The sequence below is a fragment of the Macaca mulatta genome, chromosome 4 (genome assembly GCF_049350105.2).
Source record: "Macaca mulatta isolate MMU2019108-1 chromosome 4, T2T-MMU8v2.0, whole genome shotgun sequence".
Classification (NCBI taxonomy): domain Eukaryota; kingdom Metazoa; phylum Chordata; class Mammalia; order Primates; family Cercopithecidae; genus Macaca; species Macaca mulatta.
In genome coordinates, this window is record NC_133409.1 from 98,637,349 (window position 1) to 98,664,003 (window position 26,655).

General features: G+C 37.4%; 1 protein-coding gene across 2 annotated transcripts in view; it reads right to left on the reverse strand.

The window, feature by feature from the left end:
• Positions 1–4,038: 4,038 nt before the first annotated feature.
• The window catches only part of ZNF292 (zinc finger protein 292), a 104,442-nt gene continuing 81,825 nt past the window's right edge, over positions 4,039–26,655 (reverse strand). For both annotated transcript variants that reach the window (XM_077999684.1, XM_077999685.1), the window contains 3 exons: positions 24,248–24,384; positions 22,237–22,378; positions 4,039–13,095 (listed from right to left, as the gene is read on the reverse strand). In XM_077999684.1, coding sequence (XP_077855810.1) covers positions 5,941–13,095; positions 22,237–22,378; positions 24,248–24,384 — 7,434 coding nt within the window. In that variant the 3' untranslated portion in view covers positions 4,039–5,940. The remainder of the gene's footprint in view (positions 13,096–22,236; positions 22,379–24,247; positions 24,385–26,655) is intronic.

Consider the following 26,655-nt stretch of genomic DNA (forward strand, 5'->3'; position numbering starts at 1 on the left):
CTCCAGACTGGTGACAGAGCAAGACTCTGTCTAAAAAAAAAATAAAAAAATAAAATAAAATAAAAAAATCAGAAGGTAAAAATGACAATTGTGACTAAACAAAGAGAAAGAACATGAATTAGTACGATGACATCATCTAAAATCCTAGCTTCAGAAAACCAGGTAGTGACTTCCCTTATCAAGATAAGAAATATAGGGAGAGGAACAGATTGAAAGTAGGGTGAAGGACATAATGGTTTGGACATGATATACTTAACTATGAAGTAGGCAGTTGAACATACAAGCAGAGAATTATGAAAACTCTGGTCTTCAGAGGTATAAATACGGGTAGGATAGATACATTGATGATACTGAACTCCACAGAACAATGCAAAGAGAGTGTAGAGAGAAACAGTGACCCAGAGGTCAGGTACTCGAAGTGGAGCTAGGGATGGAATCAGAAATGGAGCATCCAGAATAGGTAAGGAGAAAACCAACAGAATATTTCAAGGAGTCATCAACCTTTCTGCATGCTCCTGAGGCAGTGAGTGGGGGCAGAAAACCAAACAATACATACAGCAGCATGGAAGACAGTGGTGATCCTGACAAGAAAAAATTTTAAGAGAGTTGTGGGAACACAGAAAGTGGCAGTTAAGTGAGAAGTGAGGAAATGGAGCATATATGAGCAGACAAGTCACACTGGCTGTAACTGGGACCAAATAGGGTTATAGCTGGATGAAATAAACTGTCTCCCGCCTATGTTTTCAAGAATAGTAGTTACTAGAGTCTATTCATAAACTGTTAGAAAGGACCAAGTAAAAGAAATACTGATCAAACAAGAGAGCAACAGAAAGTTCTTAAGGAGATGGGGGGTGGGGGTGGGGGGGCGAGGGGTGGAATCCAGAAGAGGAAACTGGTTTTTGCTAAGTAGAAGAGTGCAAATACAAGCAGGTTTATTGATTTGGTGGTGAAAAGTTGAAAAAGTTCATGTCATTTTTCTTTTTCCTCAGCAAAATGTGGTTAAATGATCACAAAATGAGGGCTGTATGTCATTTAAGCTTGTGGAAGCAAGTTACCAGAAAACTACAGAAAAACTGCCAGGTAGTGCTGAGTCTACTTAAGTTTTGAGATTACCAACCTATCTCCCGGAATAATTTTCTTCCATTCCACTGCTCAAGAGTAGACAGAATGTTTGGGGATTCTTCCAGATCATGACAGAGGGAGAGGTGTATGGTCTGAGGATATTTGCAAAGGAGTGCTTGTAACAATGGGATCTAGTTTCTAAGCTGAACAAGTTGAGGACAGGAGTGAGCTGATGAATAGTCAGCAAGTGGTAGTAAAAGGTAGAAGTATTTTTTTAGCGGAGATATCTTGAGCAGGTGAGCTCCAAGTTTGTGGCTAGAAAAATTAATTGAATTCAAGATTTGGAAGTGATATGGGGTTTGATTGTTGCAAAGTCATTGAAGAACACAGGTATTATTTTCTTCATTGACTGGTAGTGTTGAAGATACAAAGTATTTTTTAAAAATCTGTTGTAAAGAATGGGCATGTGAAACTTTATGATCCGGGTGTCCCTCCGATGAGGTGACATTTAAGCTGTGAACTGATGTATATGAAGTCAGCCATAGAATTAAGAGGAATAAGCATTCCAGATAGGCTTTGAAGTGAGGAAGGAAGGTTACTGTGTTCAATGAAATGAGAAGAGTGGGAAATGGGAAGTAGGATAAGAATGTTTAGAGGCAGGGGCTTCTGGTAAGTATGACAACTGGATTTTAATCAACGTTTAATCACAATTACTTGAAATTCAATGAATATTACTTGAATACCCGTTTAATCACAATTACTTGAAACTCAATGAATATTACTTGAATACCGGGAAATATTCAAAACATTAACAACCAAAACAGCAAAGGAATCAACCGATTGGGACATATAAATTAACAGTCAGAAAAATCACCATTTGCAAACAGCTGATACAATTGAATTGGTGTAGACATGTTGATTTATCAGTTCTGGTTGAATAAACGCTGTTTAAGATCAGCATTTCTCAAAGTGTGTTCTTTAGAATGCCAGTTCAGTGGGATATAACTAAGTATTAACATTAAAAGAAGAAAAATGCTCTCACAGTCAATTAAGTCTGACTTTTAACTTTTTACATATTTACAGAACTTTTGTCTTTAATATGCAAACACGCATTAAATTCTTTAAGAGAGGCCAGGTGTGGTGGCTCATGCTTGTGATACCCACACTTTGGGAGGTGGGGGCAGGTGGATCACTTGAGGTCAGGAGTTCAAGTCCAGCCTGGCCAACATGGTGAGACCGTCTCCAGTAAAAATACAAAAATTGGCCGGGTGTGGTGGTATGCACCCACTTGGGGGTGGCTGAGGTAGGAGAATCACTTGAACCTGGGAGGTGGAAGTTGCATTGAGCAGAGATTGTGCCCAAACTACAAAATTAGCTGGGTGTGGTGGCATGTATCTGTAGTCCCAGCTACTGAGGAGGCTGAGGCAGGAGAATCACTTGAACCAGGGAGGCAGAGGTTGCAGTGAGCCGAGATCACGCCACACTGCACCAAGCCTGGGCAACACAGCGCGACTCTGTCTCCAAAAAAAGAAAAGAGACAGAGAGAGACAGAGAGAGAGAGAGAGAGAGAGAGAGAGAGAGAGAGAGAGAGAAGTACAGAACACAATCTAGAAAACTTCATCACAGCAATACTCTCACTATAATAAACATGCTGAAACAGGCTGCCTTAGCCATTACTTATTAGTATTTCTCTTATCCATTAGTCTCTTTCCCAACTTCATTGGCCTTTCTTCTGGCTCCCATCATTTTTTTCCTGGACTATTTTAGGTTCCCCTAAGTAATCTCCAAGTTACTCAATTTATCCACTATACCATGACAATTATCTAAAATTGATACTGATTAAATTGTTCAATCTGCATGCATCCAATAACGATTTTCAAAAACGAAAATAAAGACTTCATACAGCACACAAGAACATTCCTGATCCCACCACCCATCTGCCTCCTCAGCTTCACCTTCTTCAACTTCCTATCTTAACAAGTGGCCCACTGGCAATACTGCAATTATGCTTTACCTCCAAGCCTGAAATTCTCTTGTCCCCCTGAACCAATGAGCATTCACTCATCTTTCAAAACTCATATTTTTTACAAAGACTTTCACACCTACCTACCTCCTTTTCCAGAAAAATAGGGCATTCTTTCTGATGTCCCTAGGTATTGTATTGTTGTCCTTTCATCTTATTATCTATAGCCACTGTGACTGCTTGATAAAAATTTGCCTTAAAAATCTGTCTAGCCCTTTAAAATAATAACATATGTATGTTAAATTTAACACTGTTGAAAATTTCAAAAACCGTTACATTTCACTTAAGATGATGTATTTTGAATAACACAATTCTGACCTGTAATATGCAAACTTTGGGGGTTCAGAAGAGGAAAAATTCCTACTTTTTAATGACAAAACTTTAGCAAATTTAGGCTGCAGAAGATATCTCAAGACAATAGGTGGGGAAAAGTATACCATGAAAAAATATATTTTATGATTTTTTTTAATACTTAGACATTACATTCCATATCAAAATTTACCAACATGCTGTTCTTTAAATTCATATCTTTTTTTTTTTTAACCATAATTTGATTTTTCTGTTTCATGCTAAAAAGCCCACTCTCTCATAACTACCTTTAGCATACATTACCTGGAATATAAAAATTTCATTAAATGTTGGCAAACTCTTCCCTACGACATGTAGAACAATTACAGAAATGTCTAGTTATAAATTTTCTTAAGCTAATGAGCAAAAGAAAAGCCCCAATACACTGGCATTTTCACTTAACAGTGGCTCATAGTTACAATGATCAGAAATAAACCTACTTGCTACTGTGCTATATGAGTAGTTTTGCCAAGTGCCCACCTTTAAGAGCTAGGTCAAATTCTAAGAAAACTGTATGGAAACATTCAGTTGTTAACAAAAATTTAATATTAAAATTACTCAGTTATTTAAATTATTGTTAATTTAGGAAAAAGAAAACCCATGTATTAATCACCCATAAAATAACTTTTATTTTAATAAATAACAGTGGGCTTACCAAAGGGCAGGGATTTTAACGTGTCAAGTTTTATGCTTATTGCTAGTAAGTCTTAAAGAGGTGAAATGAACTAGTCAATAAAACCCAAAAGGCCCTAAAAATAAAATTATACTTTAATAATAAAAATTAAAAAGAAATTTCCAAAAGAAAATAGTTCACTCCTTGACCATGCTTATTTATTCAGAGTACCAGCGATTTCAGTAAGTGCTTCATTTTTCCTGCAAATCTGATGTTGCACAGGGAATGTACACATTTTCATACCATCACAATATCATCAATATCTCAGGCCAATAATATTGTGAATGCAACTGTTTTATAACAAACACAAAATAAAAAAACCAATGTTACTATTTATGGCAAACAGAAACAAAAGTAAATATTGCAAGGATGTTTTCTTTTGTTTCTAGTACTGATTTTAGTTGGACTTTAAATGAAGGTCATCAACTCTCCTGGAATAACCTCTACCTCTGGCTGTGAATCCACAGTATAAATATGGTGAATAAAGCTAAACTGTAAGAGCTAACTATATACTGAATAACCAAAATAATTGTAACTAATACTGCTCTTGAAGACCAATCTAATGAAAAAAGTATCATTAGATATGGTGAGAAATACAGACAAATCTGTACAATCTAACATCTATAAACAGTAAAATCAAAACATCCAACTTCCTTATAGAAAGTGTTTTATCTATGTAATTATAAATGTTAAGGACTCTTGTATTTTATAAACACAAGATGGGCTCACTTTGATGATATCAATTTTAAGATTTATAAAAATGTTTAAAAAAATCTTTCCACAAAACTTTATACAGTTTAAAGCTATACACCAATCTATAAATCTCAGAAAATGGAAAACAAAACAAAAAATCTTTATAAGATCACATGTATAAAACAAGAAATGAAATGTGATTTTATTTAAGGCAATACTGGGCTACTTCACAAATCACCACCTCAAATATTTACACTGCTCCACACTACTAGTTTTCTATCACATTCACAAAGGATTTTTTTTTTAATACCAAATGTTTAAAATCTTCAATGTAGTAAATTCTTTATTCACATTTCCATAATATTTCATGGACTCATAGTAACTATATCCAATTAGAAGCAATGAGGAAAAAAAAAAAACAAAAACCAAAACTGTAGCTATAGGAAACTGCTAAAGAATCTGCTTTAATTTCACATGAATACCACCCCAAAATCCTGGATGGCAAATTCACAAAGCAGAGCAAAGTGTTGATATAATGTGCCTATTTTGTGAAAAGTAATCTTGATATCATCTTGTAAATAAATGTTTCATGTAAAAATCAATGAACTATGGCAGAGTTTCTGGTTTTAGTTCAAAAAGTTCTTAATTTAAAACAATAAAAGAACAATTTAAAAAACTTGATCGCTTAGTTAAAAATTAAAATTCCAAATATAAATGTGTCATTTAATAGTTTAGACTTACAGACTGCTGGTGGCAGCACATGATTTACAATAATAAATATATACAAAAAAGGTATCTACAAATAAAGAGTACTGTTATACATGAGCAGTGACCTGGTGAAACATACCAATCACACAGATAATTGTTTAGTTCATGAAAAGGGCAATTGGGTGATAGAAATTTGAGGTTTAGCTATTTACAATAACTGAAGTACTGATTCTGTTCCTCAAGTCCCATAGGGATAAAAAAAAAAGTTTTACATGACAATGTCATGTTTTTTTTTTTGTTTGTTTTTTGTTTTTGGCCAGGTTAATTCATGACAACAACAAAAAATATAATGAAAGTTCCACAATTCTAGCATGCTTGATGGCTTCCTATTTAAAATAAAATGGTAAATGATGTATTTATACTACATTAATTATCAGTACTGACCTCTGCCTGTGGCTTTACCTATACTGATATCTTTCACAACAGACATATCTGGATCATTTGAATGTACTTCAAGTTTTTTCAGACTGACGGTAGGTTTCATTTCCTGAAGCTGCTTTAAGACAAGCTCAGTGCAATCTTTAAGATTCTTGTCTAAAACAATTTTTACATTATCACTGCACTGAAGCTGTGATGGATTGGCAAACTGTACAAACGTTTCGCTTTCTTTACAAGGACATACATGATTTCCACTAGTCACAGCAGTCTTATCAGTATTTTTTCTTGAATTTGAATGGGATCCTTTTTTGTTTCCAGTATTTGGATGGTCTTTGTCAATATTTTTCTTCTGCTTCACTGCAGACTCCTCAAGAAACTTCAGAAATGATACTTCAAATCCCATTGGCTTAAAAGAGCTCCAGTCAAAAGATGCAGGACGCTCCTCAGTGGTTTGAATGGCAACAGCAGTTTCTTCTTCTTTACGCACGCTACTTAACTCAGCTGCCGATGCTGGTTCAGCTTTTTCAACTTTCCTTTTTTTATTTTGTGAGACAATTTTTTCTTTATTAACTCTCTTCAAATTACTTGCTTTTTGTCTTTCTGACTGGCAGGGGTTATCTTCCTGAAAATCGTTAATCACATTTGAAGAAGTAATAGCCTGGGTCTCTACACTTGTGCTATCTTCATTTATTAATTTTGTAATAAACAATTCTGTTAGTTCATCCATTTCATCTTTTTCATTTTTTTCAACTTCCTTTTGTGAAACTGTAGCTGTTGTTCCTGAATTATCATTGCTCTCTGATACACACGTGTCAGAATCTTTCACGTCATTCTTAGCACCTTCTTGCTCAGACGTTTCCTTTACTTGTGAGTTGCAACACCGTTTGAATACAATAAGAAGATTTCGGTGTTGCGATGTAAATGCCTTAGATAATTTATGGCACTTATAATGTCTAATTATATTGCTTTCACTTGTAACAACCGAAGTACATCCCTTTATCATACATGGATACTGGGTTACAAATCTGCTTGTACACTCAGACAGGGCATCATTTCTAGCCTTTATAGAATATACATGCTTCCCACGTTTCAGAGAATAAGGCTTATTTTCTTCAATCTGCACAATCTTTGCATTCTTGTTTTCTAAATTATTTTTTTTCTTTCGTTTGGTCTTGGGCATTTTTATTCCTTCCTTTCCACATCTGCTGTGTTTCGTTCCCCGATGTTTAGACTTTGATTTTTCCTGGTTTGCCTTGCTTGACATATTTTCCTGACCAGGTGTTAATCTTCTTGGGCGAATCAAATGAGCCTTATGTTTGTCATTATGCTTATTAAAAATGTGTCGGAGGAGATTTGACCGGGTTGCATATATACGGTCACAGCCTTCACAATCACATTTGTATACACCATCTTCTTCGGTTTTACTTGCCCTTAGTCCAATTCCATGGTCTGCCTCTAGATGAACAACATAGTTCAAATATGTAGTAAATGAAGATTTACACTCTAACTGGTCACACGGAAATTTCCCAACATCCACTGAAGCAGTCATACTTTCAATTTCTTCAGGAGTCATTTCATGAAGTTTCATGTAGTGTTGTATTAGGCCAGTAATTGCTTGGAAAATTCGAGAACAGTCACTTACCTGACATCGAAATTCTTTCAAAGTTTGTTTAGTTTCAGTTTCTTCACTTTCTTTACCAGCTTCACTTTCCTCTTCGACCTCTGCTGAAAATGCAGGTAGATCTGATTTGTGTACAGCCTGGTAATGGAGAATCAAGTTTTGCTGTATCGTAAAGGCAGCAAAGCATCCCTGGTGAACACATCGATAAGGTCTGTAAGGATTGTATCTTGTTGGAAACTCAAGGGATTGGGAAACTGGCTTCTTTCGTTTTTTCTCCTCCTTTTCTTTTTTATGCCTCCTAATTTTCCGTCCTTTGGTTTGTATGTTTGTGAGTGCATTTGTATTACATTGTTCTGAAGTAACTGTAATCACCTGTAAAGAACTTTCTGTTTTGTCAGGGCTTTTTTTTTCTACAAGTTGTTTTTCTGGGATCACTGCTACATTACTGTGGGTAGTTTGGGTCTCTGCTCTCAATTCTAAAGCAGGCTGAGATTCCTTTTTATTTTCCTCTGTCATAGCTAGCTGTTTTTTCACTTGTGTACTTCGTGGGGCTGACAAATTTTCACTCTGAGATTTTCTTCCATAAGGCCTTTTAATTTTTAACTTTACCATTTCTTCAGTTGTAAAATGATGCACCAATTGACAGTGTGCCCGGAGGTTAGAATTTCTTGTAAATGTTTTTGTACATGTAGGTACTACACATTTAAAGGGAGCAAATTTCAATTGATTCTTCTTAATTTCAAGAATCATTTCTGGAGTGTACTGATGAATTTTACCATAGTGCTTAAATAGTGCATCCTTTGTCATAGCACTGTAGTTACAGCCTTGGTTTTGACACACAAAGGGTTTATTAACTTTGTCATTAAATTGAATGTTTATCATTTCAGAAACTGGCTGAACAACTGTGACATCTGCAGTTGATTTAACAGGCGTGGGAGTCAGTGTCACTGATGTATTTATCAGTACACACTGGGATGCTGGAGGGGACAGGTCATTTTCTAATTTTAGTTTCTGTAAGCCTTCTAAAATTTCCTGTATTTGATCCTCCTTATGTGATACGTCAGACTGAGGAATGTTACTTTTTGTTGGTATGACGCTTATAAAGGAGGAAAACTGAGAAGAATCAGGTAATTTGTTATTTTGCACAGTGTTTACTGAAGGAAGCTGAATGTTATAATTTATTTGAGCATTTTGTGATGTTTCACCAGCACCCTGAGATCCACTTTTTACCTCAAGTATTTGAGAATTCATAGCAGTTTTAATAATTTCAAGAGTCTTCTCAAAGTTTTGTATAACATTGTCTTCAGAAATCTGCAAATCAGAATTTATTGAAGTTGTGCATGAATTCAAAGCCATCATTTGGGAATCACCATTTTCAGTTTTTAATGTTAAAGGGGCTAACACTGTATGGGACTCAATACTGGTTTTGAAATTCTCTTTTACATCAGTCATAAATAACTGATTGTTAACATTATTTAACTTCTGTGTTAGATTTTCCACCAAACTCTGAGGTTCACAACTTGGAATTACATTTGAGTGAAGGTTAGTAGTTGGGATTTCAACACTCTTTGCTATGAGTCCGATTGTTGTTAAGTCACTTGTTACCAAGTTTTGGGAAGAATTAGGTGCAATTAGTGGAGGAGCAACTTTCTTTCTTCTCTTAGAAGCACTGTTTCCCTTTTTATTTAAATGACTGGATCTTGTGTTCTGAGGACCACTTATAACAGAAACACGAGAACTGTTACTGGTAAAATTTTGTGATGGCCCACCAGAATTAGGAAATGAACTAGAGCACAAACCATTTTCAACAGTCTTCAGTAGTAAGTCATTCGTTGGAAAAACAGGCAAGCTGCTACATTCCTCAATGGAGGAAGTTTTGGAGTTTGATGTCCTATTCTGGTTGGTCAGCAAGGTGTTTGGATGGCATACAGTCTGCAACAGGGGTGGCACAGTTGGATTTGGCATCACTGTTGCATTTACTTGTGGTGTATCAGAGACACAACCTGTTGAAACATGAGAAAGCATCTCGGCACCCTCAAATGTACTGGGAATGCCAGCAGTTTCCAAAGCCTGTTTAATAATTTCACTACCTTCTTGACTGACACTGGTATTAAAGTTAGTCACACCAGGTCGAGGAAATGTATTTGGTAAAAATGTTGGCGAGCGATTTTCAGCAGCAAGCAGCTGTAGAAATGATGGATCTTTAAAGCATGCTTCTGGATTGAAGGTAGATTGTTGTGGCTGCTGCAAATTTACTGCATTTGTGGAGAGAATCATGCTGGCAAGAAGAGAAGGCTGTCCATTACTCTGTAGAAGTTCTTGAGCAATTTCGGCTCCATCCAGTGGTTTACAGTAAGATCGCTTGGATAAGTGCCCACCCAGTGATCTGGGATTAGTAAAAGCCCTGTAACATCTGCTACAGATAAATTTCCCATCTCTGATAATTGCAGGCCATTTAGCCCTTTTGTTGTGCTTAGGTTTTCTTTCCTTCCCATTTGGGCCCCGCCCACGGTCTTTTTTAACTTTTTCAGGTGCAGACTGTTGGTCATTGGTGCTACTGAAGTTATCTGCAACATTCACTTGTGAAGGAAAAACTGCATTTTCACCATTACCCCCCTTTAGAAAGGAGGAATTAGTGTTTCCTTCCATCTGTGAGGAATAATGATTTGTATTATTTTCCAGTTGGGAAAAAACAGAATTAGTCCCACTATCTGCTGGTGAAGGGAAGAGAGACATTGAACTACTTTCTGCAGGTAAAGGAAGGAAAGGATCTGAGCCACTGTCAATATTCAAAGGCAGAACTGTTTTGGTTAGATCTTCCATTTGTGCTGGCAAGGCAGTATTAGGTAAATTTTCCATTTGGGAACATAACATACCACCTTGTTCATTTTTATCCTGAGAAGTTATATTTGGATTTATGACACTTTCCATTGAGGACAACAATGGAGTTGACACACTTGCTAAATGAGCTGGAAAAATGGGAGGCGAGACATGCTGCAACTGGGCCGAACAAGTAGGATTCCCATTGGCTTTGGTCTGTGATGTAAAAAATGCATTATTTGAGCTGTTCACCGGTGATGGCAAAAAATAAACAAACTTTCCATTATTTGGTGTATTTAAGTTGTTAGCTTTCTGACCTTTTTTATTTTTGCGCTGCATTTTAAATGCAGCATATTGGTCAGGGTGTGCTGTCTTCATGTGTTTCCCAATACTCTGTGAAGAGTTATAGGTTCGAGTACATCCCTCGACCTGGCAGCTGAATTTCTGAACTGGAGCTTTTGGAGGCACTGATGGGGTTCCTAATGAATTACTTAGATTGGGCTGTGGCGGAACAAATGCAATACTTTCTAATGTCTTAAGAGGTAAATTATAAAGATTGGATGATGTTTTAACATTATCTCCACATTCAAATTTGGAAGTTGGTAAATTGTTTTGAAATCCTGCCTGATTTTGCACAGAAAAGGTCATCAAGTTGTTCACTTGTCTTTCTAAGTTTTGTGGGGTAAGGTCACCTATTTTGAGAGTTTCTGAATTTACTAAAGAATTCTGAGTAACCTGGGCTTCATTAAAGCAATCTTGTTCTTTTCTCTCCTGGAAACCTGGATGACATAAATCATTACAAGTATCTTCAACTGGTGTATGTAAGTCTGTAACCAGAGATTCACCATTGCCTTCCACAGTTGAGTTTTCTTGCTTTCCAAAGTTATCCTCAATCCCCTGATTGAGAGACACCTTAATGGACACAGCTACTTCACTGGATTGAAGCAGAGGAGTAGTAGCAGAGTTTTCCAAACCATTTGACAACGGTCCATTAACTTGCCTGAGCTCAGAGGCAGAAATCTGGTCTTGTTTGGTCACAGTTGATTCTGCTTTGCTTTTATCCCAAGCATCACTTCTATCTGCCAGTAAGCTGTTTTCAATGTTATTTTCTGAAGGAAGCACAGATCTTTCTTTCTCAGTATTCTCTGCTGTGTTCTGATTCACTTCAGAAGGCTGAATGGAATCTCCAGATGAATTAAGTTGGGCTTCAGGAGGCAGCACTTTTTCAGGAGGAGTACTGTGATCATCCAGATGCTTTTCCAGCTCACCCTGAGAACGATAAACTTTGCCACAACCTGTGAACTTGCAAGTGTACGTATTATAATGTTGTGCTTCATGATCATACAGTAAATAAGCTTCTGAAAAAATTCTTCCACATTTAGGAAACATACATTTTGCTCTAAAGACTTGATGCTCCTTTCGGTGGGTTAAAAGCTCGGCATAACTATTAAAACCAGCTTTACATTTCATCTGTATACAGATATATGGTTTACTGCCACAGTGCATCTGTAAGTGATCATTGAGATGAGTAACACTCACAAAATGCCGCCTACAGTACTGGCAAATAACTTTTTTGCTCTGCATTTCAAGAAAGCGCTTAGCATCTTCATTATCTTTATGCCCCTTTACATGAGCAATTAAATTTTTAAAGTACTTAAAGCCCTTTTTACAAAAAGTTACAGGGCAATTAAATTCATTAACAGGTACTGGTTTCTGGACTGGAATCACTTCTGGCTCATAGGATTTATCTTTGTCATCATTCTCATCGTCTGAACCATCATTGTCATTAAACACTATAAAATCTGTTGAATAGAGACTATTCTTTTTTATAGGTCGCTGCTCTTGTTTAGCCACAGTATTAGTCTTCTGATTTTCATTGGCAGTTGTGATCTTTGGAGGCCTTCCCAATCTTCTTAACGGTTTCATAGCTGCTAGTCTCTCTTTACTAGATTGTTTAACATGCAGTGTGACATGAGGGACAAAAGTTTCTTTAGAATTAAAGTTCTTTGCACATATGGGGCAACTATAAATTCCATCTTTGTAATGTTTCTGAGCATGTCGTACTATTCTGTGACCAAGGAATTCTTTGTCACACAACACACAATACTGCATGTAGGCTTGCCAATTCCTAAACCTAGCAGATATAAATCCCCTCTCTCTTAACTGTTTTATCTCTCTCTTCTTCTGCTTTTCATCACCAATGTCTTTAAGAAGGCCAGAATTAGCACCAACTCCACCAGAAAGTCCATTCATAGAAGTTTCTTTACTCTCTTCTTGGTAGTCTACTTTTTCATATACTTCACTGTCATTCAGTTCATCTATTGAAGACACAATGGATGCTTCTTCCCCCATTAATGCAAGGCATTGTCGTTTCAAGGTTTTCCAATCCCAGAATTCTGGATCAAAGGGCCACTGAGTTTTCAATACAAGTAACAGCTCACAGCGTAGAGAATTTGGTATTGGAAGATTCTCTTCATCATATTTCTGGTCTGGCTGATTATACAACATTTCCACAGCATAATACGCATCTACTGTAGGCTCAATAAGAAATTCACTCAGTTGACAAGCACGTTTTACTTCCAGATCATCAGGCAACAAACATGAAATGGTCTTGCAAATAGATATTTTCACTTCAGTATTTTCTGTAGACTCCAAGCGAAGAGCTTTTACACACAGTTCTATACAGGTAGCAAGTCCAGCCCCTTCAGTCTGTGAAAAAGCAAACAGGAAATGTTAATTTAAGCTACACTAATCAACACTAATTTATTTCAGAATTTAGTCAAGATTGAGATTTTTCTCAAATCTTGCAATAGCAGCTTATGAAAGGATTCCCCTTCTAAAGCACTGCACCTTAGGCTGTTATGTGTGTATGTAAAATGAACTGCATAGAATGGCAGAAAACGCATAAGTATTAGAAGCTAAGACCTGGGTATGAAATTATTTAATGTCTAGGCAAACTTGGAAGTTAATTTAACTTTTTTGACCTTTCATATCCCACTTATAAAACAGAGGTCAAAACAGCACTTAAACTTCATTAAATTGCTGTATTAAAGGAGATTAAGTATGTGTTATAGTTTAGTATAATGTCTGGCACATAGTAAATGATCAATAAATGTCATCCTTATTGTAACTCTTCCTGTTTGCATAAGCAATCTTTCTGAAACAAAACCCTCCTAATCTAATTATAAAACTGAGAACATCCCCATATTTCCAAACTTATCAGTACTGAAATAGTTTGCTTCTATAAAATAAGGTACTAATCCCTAATAGTGGAGATTCTAGTGCTATCATAAAAGCGAATGTCAAATTACCTACCTCATAGCGGGACCAGCTTAAGAATTAGAAGTAGGGGTAGACATAGCCCAACATACTTTTTCTTTTGAATTAGCATTTTAAACTATTATTATTAGATAGCAATAACAAAGGTAAGAGTCATTTGAAAGACACATAGGGTAAAGAGATAAAAATAGGTTTTAAAGACAAGAAGGGAACAAAGATAAATGAGAAATAAGATAGCCACAGGATGTGGCCACATTCATTGGAATAAAATATGTATGATACAGGATCAAAAGGCAACAAAGAAAATAGGTAGAGAGAACTGATAGGGCCTGTATTATCATAAGTTAAGAAGTAAATATTATACCAAAACAAGCTTAAACTTGTAGGGCAAACGTATTTTTACTTAAAAGGAAAAGGAGCCTGGGATACTGAATTGGTCTTGATTTTAGAAACAGCAAGAGCACAATGACCAAAAAGAAAATGAATAGAAAGAATAGCATGATGAGACCTATTTTTAAAATGATAGGCTAGGCTGGGGGCGGTGGCACATGCTTATAATCCAAACACTTTGGAAGGCTTTGAGGCAGGAGGATCACTTGAGCTCAGGAGTTCGAGACCAGCCTGGGCAACACAGGGAGACCCCATCTCTACAAAAAGTACAAAAATTAGCCAGGTGTGGTGGTATGCAGCTGTAGTCTCAGCTACCTGTGGGGGTGAGAAAGGAGGATCACTTGAACCTGGAAGGCTGAGGCTGCAGTGAGCAGAGATCGCACCACTGCAATCCAGCCTGGGTGACAAAGTGAGACCCTGTCTCCAAAAAAACAAAAAGGCTGGGCATGGTGGCTCATGGCTTATGCCTGTAATCCCAGTGCTTTGGGAAGGCAAGGTGGGAAGGACTGATTGAGGCCAAGAGTTTGAGATCAGCCTGGGCAATACAGAAAGACCCCATCTCTACCAAAACAAACAAACAAAAAATTAGCTGGGCATGGTAGCATGTGCCTGTAATCCTAGTTACTCAGAAGGCTGAGGCAGGAGGATTGTTTGAAATTGGGAATTTGAGGCTGCAGTAAGCTAGGATTGCACACTGCACTCCAGCCTGGGCAACAGAGCAAGACCCTGTCTCTTAAAAAGAATAATAATTTAAAAAAAATGACAGGGAAGATGAAAACTGGTAACGAAGTGGGACCATATGGGTGTCTCTAGATTTCATATAAACTTGTATATATTATACTATTCCTAGATAGATCTGTGCCTTAAAACTTGTACAGTAAAACATCTGCATCTCTGTTACATGCCTTACGGGGCTGCTAAGGGTGAACAATTAGGTCACTCCTCTATTACGATACGCAAGAAAGAAAAAAATTACCGGTGGTCTGTGAAGCTGCATTCTACACATGGAAAGGCACAAATAAGTCTGGGAGGACTTAATGGCCAAGTAAACCATAAAGATGATTAAAAGTAATACTGAAGGCACATATAATAATGTCAGAAGAACTGGTACAAGTTCTTACTGGTGAAAGTTCTGAGAAGGGGTGTGATTCTTCAGAAATTCAGGAAATGATGGAGAAATAAATGAATTTAAAAAAGGATTCAGAGAGGACCGGCATTGTGGCTCATGCCTGTAATCCCTGCACTTTGGGAGGCTGAGGCAGGTGGATCACCTGATGTCAGAAGTTCGAGACCAGCCTGGCCAGCCTGGCCAACATGATGAAACCCAGTCTCTACTAAAAATACAAAAAATTAGCTGGGTGTGGTGGCGGGCACCTGTAATCCCCGCTACTGAGGAGGCTAAGGCAGGAGAATCACTTGAACACAGAAGGTGGAGGCTGCTGTGAGCTGAGACTGCGCCACTGCACTCCAGCCTGGGCAACAATAGCGAAACTGGGTCTCAAAAAAAAAAAAAAGATTCAGAGAATGAAGGATTTCTGGATGAAGGGTATCTGTCTTGCAGAAGATAACTATTTGTATCATATGAATGTTGAGCCTCTTCTCCAGGAATGGCAAAAGCTGATAAGAATTCTACTTATTGGCCGGGTGCAGTGGCTCACGTCTGTAATCCCAGCACTTTGGGAGGCCGAGACGGGCGGATCATGAGGTCAGGAGATCGAGACCATCCTGGCTAACACGGTGAAACCCGGTGACTACTAAAAATACAAAAAAATTAGCCGGGCATGGTGGTGGGCGCCTGTAGTCCCAGCTACTCAGGAGGCTGAGGCAGGAGAATGGCGTGAACCCAGGAGGCGGAGCTTGCAGTGAGCCGAGATTGCGCCACTGCACTCCAGCCTGGGCAACAGAGCAAGACTCCATCTCAAAACAAAAACAAAAACAAAAACAACAAAAAAGAATTCTACTTATTGCTCACAAGACACACCTAAACTATTTAAAAGGGGAATTCCACTGACATTCTATTCTAATCCAGTCTGCAACTAAATTCGAAGGGTCATTTCGATTCATTAACGGTGAGGCGCCTCAATAAATTTGCTTTAAAAACATTTTCATGTTGTAATTAAACCTGAAACCTTTACATAATGTCAAAGAAACAAAATAAACTATATTTTACAATTTTTTTTCTTCTGACCTTTCATGTGTGTACTTGAAAATAAGTGAACAGGCAACATTAAAATCATAAACTGGCTATACAGCAGGTAAGTTTTAAAAGTTGAATTTGAATTCACAATAATTTTCTATAAAGACAATGTAATTAAATGATTTGCCGAGAAAAATCTACTTAATTCATAAGTTAATCATAAATACTAATAGCACAAGCTTAAATTTATGAGTCACAAGAACAGAAAGCTAAGTGACATGAATTCAGAGGAGGAACAGACACTCAACCCCTTTCCAGGAAAAGAACAGCACCAGACAAGTTCCGGAAAACAGAAAGGTTTGTCTTTTGTACCTTCTTCCCATTGCCTTTTCTGTTCCTTTCCTCTGGCTGCCTACTATCCTTGACCTAAAGCTATCCAAGGCTTACATGTTGCTTTTAGTTTCCCACAACATCCTATCCAGTCCTTCCCTACCCACTCTTAACATCACGTTTTACCCGGTTTTAAAACTCTTTGAATAATTACCACATATTTCAGAATAAAATACAAACCTTAGTGTGGAATACAAAAAGGACTTCACAGTCTGACCACTGCCTCATATGTTCTAGTTTCCTCTTTTATCTTTCCCTCCACTCAAACAACTGAGCTACCTGTAGTTACCCAAATATTCAATTCTCTCATTTATCTTGATACTACTTTATGTGTTTTTTCTGTGACTAGGAACACTCTCTCCTCCCTCTTTAGTCATTACTAATTGAGTAGCGAAAATAGACAAGTGGGTTATTATGGCCCACTTCTTTTATTCATTCAGAATCTACTTTTATACCAGGAACTGCACTAAGTAATGTACCCTCACCAGATCAAGATTCCACTCTAGTAGAAAGACTCATATAATATTGCTATTGGTTTTGAGTTTCCATCAACAGACTACAAAATCCTTAAAGGCAGGGATGTATTTTTTTTAACTCTTAAACCTCAAGGAGTCTAGGGAAGAGTATACTATATGAATAAAAAGATCCCAAGCTATCTGCTCCAATTCCTTTGCAGATCTCAATTAGGATTTAAGATGTTAATTACAGTTGTCCTTCAGAATCTGGGGGCACTGGTTCCAGGATTCCTGTGGATACCAAAATCCACAATGCTCAAGTCCCTTATATAAAATGGCATAGTATTTGCATACAAACTATGGACATCCTCTCACATAATTTAAATCATCTATGTATTACTTATAATACCTAATAAATGGCTACATATTACTTCATTTGCATAGATTCAACATAGTACGCTTGTGGCAAATTCAGGTTTTGCTTTTTGGAACTCTATAGAATTTTTGTTTCCTTTTCTTTTTTGACACAGGGTCTCACTTTGTCACCCAGGTTGGAGTGCAGTGGAGTGAACCTGGTTCAGTGGCATGATCTTGGCTCGCTGCAATTTCTGCCTCCCAGGCTCACGTGATCCTCCCATCTCAGCCTCCTGAGTAGCTGGGATTACAGGCACACCACTATGTTTGGCTAATTTTTTTTTTTTGGTAGAGATCAGGTTTCACTGTTTTACCCAGGCTGGCCTCAAACTCCTGGGTTTAAGTCTTCCAAAGTGCTGGGATTACATGTGAGCCATCACACCTGACCCCTAAATATTTTCAATCTGTAGGTGGTTGAATCCACTGATGTGGAACCCATGAATGTGGAGGGCCAACTGTATTTTAAATTAACATATGAGTAGCTGGCTGATAGTCTTCAATTCCTGGAGTCTTTTTTTTTTTTTTTTTTTTTTTTAGGGTTACCAGTTGGCTGGGTGTAGCGGCTCACGCCTGTAATCCTAGCACTTTGGGAGGCTGAGGTGGGCAGATCACCTGAGGTCAGGAGTTCGAGACCAGCCTGGCCAACATGGTAAAACCCGGTCTTTACTAAAAATACAAAAATTAGCTGGGCATGGTGGTGTCCACCTGTAATCCCGGCTACTCAAGAGGCTGAGGCACGAGAATCGCCTGAACCTAGGAGATGGAGGTTGCAGTGAGCCGAGATTGCACCACTGCACTCCAGCCTGGGCAACAGAGGGAGGGTCCATATCAAAAAGAGAAAAAAAGGGGTTACCAGTTAATCCAAATCACTACATCGAGGTTAACCTCTATGTGGAAAATGAAGAGAGTTATTACACCAAAATCTAATCACTATAGCTTAACTTTAAGGTCTCTTCAGTCCTAAAATAATAATAATCTATGATTCTAGTTTTAAGATAAAACCTCTGCTTGATCAGATTTCAGAAAGTAAAAAAACAAAGGGAAAAAAATTTCTTGCAACAAGCAGCAAGGTTTTTGGGCAAAGAGCAATTACCATGGTGCATACTATCCCTGTCAAGAAGGCTGCTGCGAAGGTCACGTGTGGTGGCTCGTATCTGTAATCCTACCACTTTGGAAGGCCAAGGCAGGGAGAATTGCTTGAGCCCAGGAGTTGGAGATAAATCTGGGCAATATCGTGAGACCCCATCTCTACAAAAAATAAAAAAATTAGCCAAGTGTGATGGTACACACCTGCAGTCCCAGCTACTTAGGGGGCTAGGTGAGAGCACTGCTCAAGCCTGGGAAGTTGAGGCTGCAGTGAGCTGTGATTTGCAGCACTGCACTCCAGTCTGGATGACAAAGGAAGACTCTCTCAAAAACCAACCAACCAACAAAAGCAACAACAGAAAAGGCGGCTGCTACCACTGCCAACTTCCAAAGCTATTCATACTTTTAACTGCTTTTTAATATACTCTAATTCTGAACCCAAATTCTCTGCAATAGTGTTACCCAACAGAACTATTAGTGATAACGGGAATGTTCTATATCTGTGCTGTCCACTAGCACAGTTCTATATCTGGCATAGCCACTAGCAACATGGAGCTACTCAGCAACTAAAATGTGACTACCATAATGGACAGCGCAGCTCTTGTCTAGTATTTTACACCCCATTCTCTGGCCCACCACAGTCTCTTTATGAGTAGGGAGTAAGACTGAAGAAGGATGGTCACTTTTACCTAACCTCCTCAATTTATCTGATTTAGTAGTAATGAAACCTACAGTGATTAAGGTCAATTCCAAGTCAAGATTTATACCCAGTTTGGATTCTAGTTTCAACTTCTTTCTACTCTACTCTGTCGTGCTGTTTTTTAAGTTAGTGGCACAATCTATAATTTAAAACTGCATAGTAGTTTCATAAGAAATTTATTATTGGTCCCTTTCAGGTTTTTGTTTGTTTTGTTTTGGAGACAGGGTCTTGCTATGTTGCCCAGGCCGGTCTTGAAATCTGGGGCTCAAGTGATCATGCCCAGCTACTTTATTTTTTAACTGCAGCACCGCAATATATAAATGAAAAATCAGGACAAGTTAACAAGGGTGACAGAGGAAAAACTGGAAAGCAGGATTCATTCATATTCTTTCCTCCTGAAAATGAAGAGAAATTATTTTTAGGAGAGAAAAATGAAGATACATCTAAGACTTACTGACCAATGACAGATTTTAAAAGGTACTTATAAAGAGGAATAGGAGAGTATCTTTTGGTCCTTCCTTTCAAAAACAATTATACATTCATTTAAAAATACTTCTTAATCATGCTGCATCTCAGTTTTTAGATTCTACACAATGGTAGCACCTTTGGAAGGTGTTTTCTGTGTACATTTAAATGGAAACCAACTGCATTTCTACAAAGGTTACTATAAGAAAATCACTAACTTTACGAAACTGGAATTCTGATTTATTAATATTTAATAGTAATAAATAAATGGAAACACATATGCAACCTCTACTCATCAACTCACTCTTCAGTTGTGTCTAATCTGTATAATCCACCTGTTAAAATTTTCATTTCAATAACTATATATGTTTATTTCCAAACGTTCTTTTGACTCTTTTTACAATGCTTGGTCATTTTGATACTGTCTTTCTCATACTTTAATTCCTTATTTTAAGTGTTTAAATATATACACTTCCCAGATTTTTCCATAATTATATTATTTAAAGTATTAGGCAAGTAATCCTATTATTCCTTTGCTGAAAATCACTCAGGTCAGATAGTTTTGTATCTTTATAAATCTTAATGGTGAACTCATGTTAAGCAGGGCTTTATGAAACACCTGTGTTGACAATACGTCCCTCCCAAAGCAGTTCGGCATTTCCTTCTGCAGGAATCTTAGGTATTCATCCTCACCTTCTTAAACATTAACTTACTTGGCATAGGGATTTCTGAACTATACAGCTAGGGTAAATGTGGCTCCCAAATCTGTACGAGGGTAGACTTGTAGTTATAACTTCCTAAAGAATTTCTTCCTCTGACCCAGAGTCCAGTTGGACATACCTAAAATTCCCTACCATCCATCTGTGTTAGACAGTATTATTTTTCTAGTCTACCTTTTCAATAAAATTATAGAACTTCACAGTTTCCAGCTTTGTGTAGTGCTCGTGTATGCATGCGTGCGCACGTGTGTGTATATGTGGTGAGGGGGTCGTTGTTTCAGATCTACCTACCCAAGCAGACAAGTAGAGCTGGCCCAAGATCTTTTTTTTTTTTTTTAAAGACCAAGTCTCACTCTGTCTCCCAGGCTGGAGTGCAGTGGTGCCATCTCGGCTCACTGTAACCTCCGCCTCCTAGGCTCAAGCGATTCTTGTGTCTCAACTTCCAGAGTAGCTGGGACTACAGGCACCTGCCGCCATGCCCAGCTAATTTTCTGTAATTTTAGTAGAGCATGGTTTTGCCATGTTGGCCAGGCTGGTCTTAAACTTCTGGGCTTAAGTGATCCACCCAGCTTGGCCTCCCAAAATGCTGGGATTACAGGCGTGAGCCACCACGTCCGGACTACTTTTTGTTTTTGAGACAGGGTCTTGCTTGTCGCCCAGGCTGGAGTGCAGTGGTGCAATCTCGGCTCACTGCAACCTCTGTCTCTCAGGCTCAAGCTATCCTCCCACCTCAGCAGGGACTACAGGCAGGCGCCACTTACTTTAGTAGAGATGGGGTTTCATCATGTTGGCCAGACTGACCTCAAACTTCTGACCTCAGGTGATCCACCCACCTTGGCCTCCCAAAGTACTGGGACTATGGGCATGAGCACCCTGGCCTGGCCCAAGATCTTATCTCCATATAGCTATCTCCCGTCCGTGTGTAAATATCAAACTTCCAACTACTTAGTTACTGCAAGTAGCAACTTATCCCAATCTCCAGGTTAGGTGAGGCTCAGTATCCATTCAAGCTTTCTGTTCCTGTTTTTAGGTTTCACCTTTTGAGCCCAAATATTCCTGCAATCTCAGCTGCTACACAATAAAAGAGATGTTTGTTTTATTTTATCACGTATTTGTGGCTGTTTGTAGAATTTTAGATAATGTAATCTTCCCTTCTGCTAGCAAAGGAACCTAGCACTATATATTCTTCTTTATACTTTTTAAGTTTCTTTTGTTAGTTTGTTTGAGATGGAGTCTTGCTCTGTTGCCCAGGCTCGAGTGCAGTGGCGTGATCTCGGCTCACTGCAACCTCCACCTCCTGGGTTCAAGCAATTCTACTGCCTCAGCCTCCTGAGTAGCTGGGATTACAGGTGCACGCCACCACACCTGGCTAATTTTTGTATTTTTAGTAGAGACAGGATTTCACCATATTGGTCAGGTTAGTCTCGAACTCCTGACCTTGTGATCTGCCCACCTCGGCCTCCCAAAGTGTTGGGATTACAGGTGTGAGCCACTGTGCCCAGCCTACTTTTTAAATTTCTATAGTCAAATTATTAAAGTAGTGTAACACCTAGAACCAAAACAAAGAATGATATAATTTAAGTATTACATATATTACTTTTCTTTTGGGTAAGTAAGAACAAGCCCCTGGATCTCAACTGCATTTTTAAGTCTTTCTGTATCAAGCATCTTAAAGGACTAACAAGAAAATGTTCAAAGGATTAAATGAAACATTTTAAAAATCACTGAAAAGGGTGCCAAAATCATAAAAGTTATAGTCTTTTATTAATGATAATGTATACATTTTAACCGTAAAAATATTCTGATTATTCTTACCTCTGAATTAATAACTTTAATCAGGAAGAAAATGTGATATACTGTTTTCGTTAACAAAGAAAGTTGACGACACCTCTCAAGGTACACTTGTATAGATGGTTCTACTCTTTGTTGTAATTTACTCCAAAAGAGAGTAAGTTCCCTTAAAAAAAAAAAAAGTTACAGTAAGAAAAGTTGGAGCAGTAATGTAATAATCATGGACCACATTAGTCCAGTCATTACATTTGAAATTAAAACTGGTTTTATATTCCAATCCTATATGCATGCTTAAGTTTAAATGCAAGAAAATAGATCCCAACTATCTAAATACCAAATAAAATCAGGATATGATTAATCATTTTATTAATATTTTTCAGTCCCAGAGAAGCATTACCTTTTACTAGGAAAGCATCTAACATTTTTTTTTTGGAGGCAGTCTCACTGTCACCCAGGCTGGAGTGCAGTGGCGCAATCTCCACTTACTGCAACCTCTGCCTCCCAGGTTCAAGCGATTCTTGTGCCTCAGGCTCCTGAGTAGCTGGGATTACAGGTGCGCACCACCATGCCTGGCCAATTTTTTATTTTTAGTAGAGATGGGGTTTCACCATGTTGGCCAGGCTGGTCTCAAACTCCTGACCTCAGGTGATCCGCCCACCTCAGCCTTCCAAAGTACTGGGATTACAGGCATGAGCCACCGTGCCCAGCCAGCATTTAACATTTAAACGAGTTATACAGATAACTTTGAGCGACGTGTGAACTTTATGTAATAAGAAAGCTCAAGATACGTGTGTGTACGTACGTGTATGTGTGTGTATATATATAAAACATATCAATGACATGATTTTTAAACAGCATTTCTCTTTTATCTCCTAACAAATTTAAAATTGATAATAAGGTTATTATTATTAGATGAATATAAAAACCAATGCTGACAAAAAACCCAGAAGACACTAATCTATGTCACAGTAATTTCCCAGTTGATTTACTGGCTTTCCAGTTGATTTTCTGTCTGAACTCTGTACTGCTACTTCCTTGTCCAACTCTGCCCTCACTATTGAGTCGTCAATCAACTCACAACTGCTTATCTTAAACAGTGTTTCTTGAACATAAACTTCTATGTTGCCCTTCAAGAGCTTATAATGGACTGCTTTTGCTTAGCATATGAAACTTAGCTTTTGATGCCTTTGTAAAAACCAACATAACATACTAATTTTTTAGTCATCACTGATTTTCTGGTAGTATAACTAGAAAACCTATTACACTTGTCCTGGATAAATATATCTTACTTATTCTCCCTTCAGAATCTTTCTGCCTTTCATACCAATCTTCTGTATTGCATATACTACTTTGCCTTCATAACAAGGCTCAATGCTTAGAAATCTTTTATAAGCTTCAATCTTTATTGATTACACAATCATTGATTTACCTTGCTGTTCTATTATTCATTTGTATGCTGTCATTTGGTAAATATTCTTAAATGTTGGAATTTTATAAACCAAGTTTTCTTATGTGTTCCCATAATATGAACACAACACTGAAGAATTATAGTGCTGTTGACTGACCAGATAAATTGTCAGTGTTAGCGAAAGCTAATTTAAGGCAGATGATCTTCAGTTTTTTCATTAACTGAAACCAACATCTCTGTTTCTTGTAGCCTTCCAAAGGATTACATATAACAAGCTATGCCCAGCTGAAAATGTACCATAAGAAGAAATGTACTGCTTACATATCTAAAAAATGTTATGGTGGCATTGGACAAAACAAGTCTTTCTTTCGCTTTCTAACACTTAAAATTTTCCTGACCAAAGATAATTACTGGTATGCATGCTAAGGAATTGTGTGGCCTTTAATACACAAAGTTTTTAGAGTGGTAACAACTACTTGATAATAAGTTTGCCCAGCATGTAATATCTAAATATAAGCCTTTTGTCTTAAAAAGATTTTAAATTATGTTCCTAAGTCATATGAATTCTCACAGCCTATTTTGTATTCTTATTTAACAAAGATTTCTTAAAAAATAAAATCAACTCACCAAGCGCAGTACATATCTCCTTGTTGGAGCTGACGTGACAAAAATGCAGTACATAAGACAAGAGCGCTTTTTTCATCACCCTCAGATTCTAAGTTACAGATCATTTCCAGTGCATCTTTGCAATCAACTTCTGAAATCTAAAGAAAAAGCCAACAGAAATATTCCACGAAACGGTTTTATATTAGGATACAGAGCAATATACCTTTGGTTTTTTCATTAGATATTTACAGATCGTTTTCATGAATAAAATACCATTACTTCATACACTATCAAGTCAGTCATAATTTGTCATTATGGGACAAAGACTGGCTGCAGTTAAAAACAAAACAAAACAAAACACCTTTCTTTATAGCCAGTAGAAATTTACATAGTAATTCTGAGAATATTAAGAAACACCTGAGAAATATTAGGAATATTAAGAAACACTATTTAAGAATTTACAAGCATTTATATGTAACTAACTGATGATAACTATAAGCACTCTCTACCCATTCAATCAGATCTGATCATGAAAAAAAAACTACAGTACTTTTATTTTTTCCCCTTTTATCCACTGATTTAAACAAGCATTAGAATCAACAGAGAGACACAGAGAGGTACACTGCGTATAGACTGATAAAATATGTATCTATTCATGAGGGAAAAATATAGTGTTAAGCATTTTATGTAACTACGACTTTTAAAATTAGCTCACCTCAACTTTCTATAAATCTCCACTATTTTTCTTTTCATATAAATATACTCCATCTCAAAGCTTGCCAAAAGTCATGCATGTGTACATATAACCTAGATGAAGGCAACTTGCTTCATTTAATGATGCACTTACACCTATGATTCTTTTTTTAAAAATTAAAATTTATTACTTCATCACAATGATGTACTATATAAAACGAAGAGACTTTACCTGTGATTGCTACAAGCATCTGCTATAAGACAAGGGATGTGACAAACAGCATACAATCACAAACTACCAGTGTTCCAAAGAATAGAAAGATTAATTCCAACATGGTACAACTGACAGATGGCAAAAAGAACTGAAGACAAAACAGACCATTAGCACTCACGTACCACAGAGGAGACTATGCCTCTCCTAGTTGATTTTCTCTCTTTCATATAATATTGAGTAAGCAAAAATGTGCATATGTGTAAAATGTAATGTGTTTAGGAGTCAATAATTATGTAAATGGAGAATGGGGGTAATCCTGAGGTCAATCTTTGATAATGAGGATAAACGCTGTGGGGCAGTAGATTCACAGGTTCTATTTTACACATTAAATCAGGCCTTTTTAGAAAACACTAAGGGAGAAACAAAAAAATCGTGTGTTCAAACATAAATGACTACCTAAAGCAATTATGAAGTTAGTGGAAGAGTTAAGACTGAAATCTAGTCTTGTACTACCTGGTACAGTGCTCTTTCCACTACTCCTCTGTCTGACTCTTTTTCAACAAATCTTTATAAGCAGCTTGATTTAAGCAAATTAAAAAAAGACTGAAGGATATATATTTATAAAGTAAAGATTTAAAAATATCTACAATATGTTAAACACACGGTCAGACATTTTATGTATATTATTAACCATAACTTTCCCACTAGGTAGGTATTATCACTAACATTCTATACACAGATGCTCTGTGACTTACGATGGGGCTACATCCCAATACACCTATCCTAAGTTGAAAGTGCATTTTTGACTTAAGATATTTTCAATTCAGAGTAAGTTTAACTAGATGTAACCCCATCATATGTCCAGAAACTTACTGAATGTGTATCACTTTCACACCATTGTAGAGCTGAAAAATACTAAGTTGAACCATCATAAACTGGGGGACTATCTGTATGATGAATGTGCTAGTTGAGTGGTTGAGCCACAAATCAAATCATGTCTGGCTGACATCAAAGATCCAAGCTCTGGCCAGACACGATGGCTCACCCCTGTAATCCAAGCACTTTGGAAGGCCAAGGTGGGTGGATCACCTGAGGTCAGGAGTACGAGACCAGCCTGGCCAACATGGTGAAATCCCATCTCTACTAAAACATACCAAAACTACCTGGACATGGTGATGCATGTCTGTAGTCCCAGCTACTCAAGAGGCTGAGGTGGGAGAATCGCTTAAATCTGGGAGGCGGAGGTGGCAGCAGTAAGCTGAAATTGCACCACTGCACTCCAGCATGGGTGACAGAGCAAGACTTGGTCTCAAGAAAAACAACAACAACAACAAAAAAAATCCCCAAAAAACCAAAAAAAAAAGTTCTTTCCACTTCATCACAATATATTTTATTCAAAATTATGTTAGTTTTAAACAATTACCCTGTCACACTCATGCAGACAAACTGCATTGCCTCCAGACAAACAGCTTGCCTGGTAGATGCTACCTACTACTTTATTATTTATTTATTTATTTGTGAG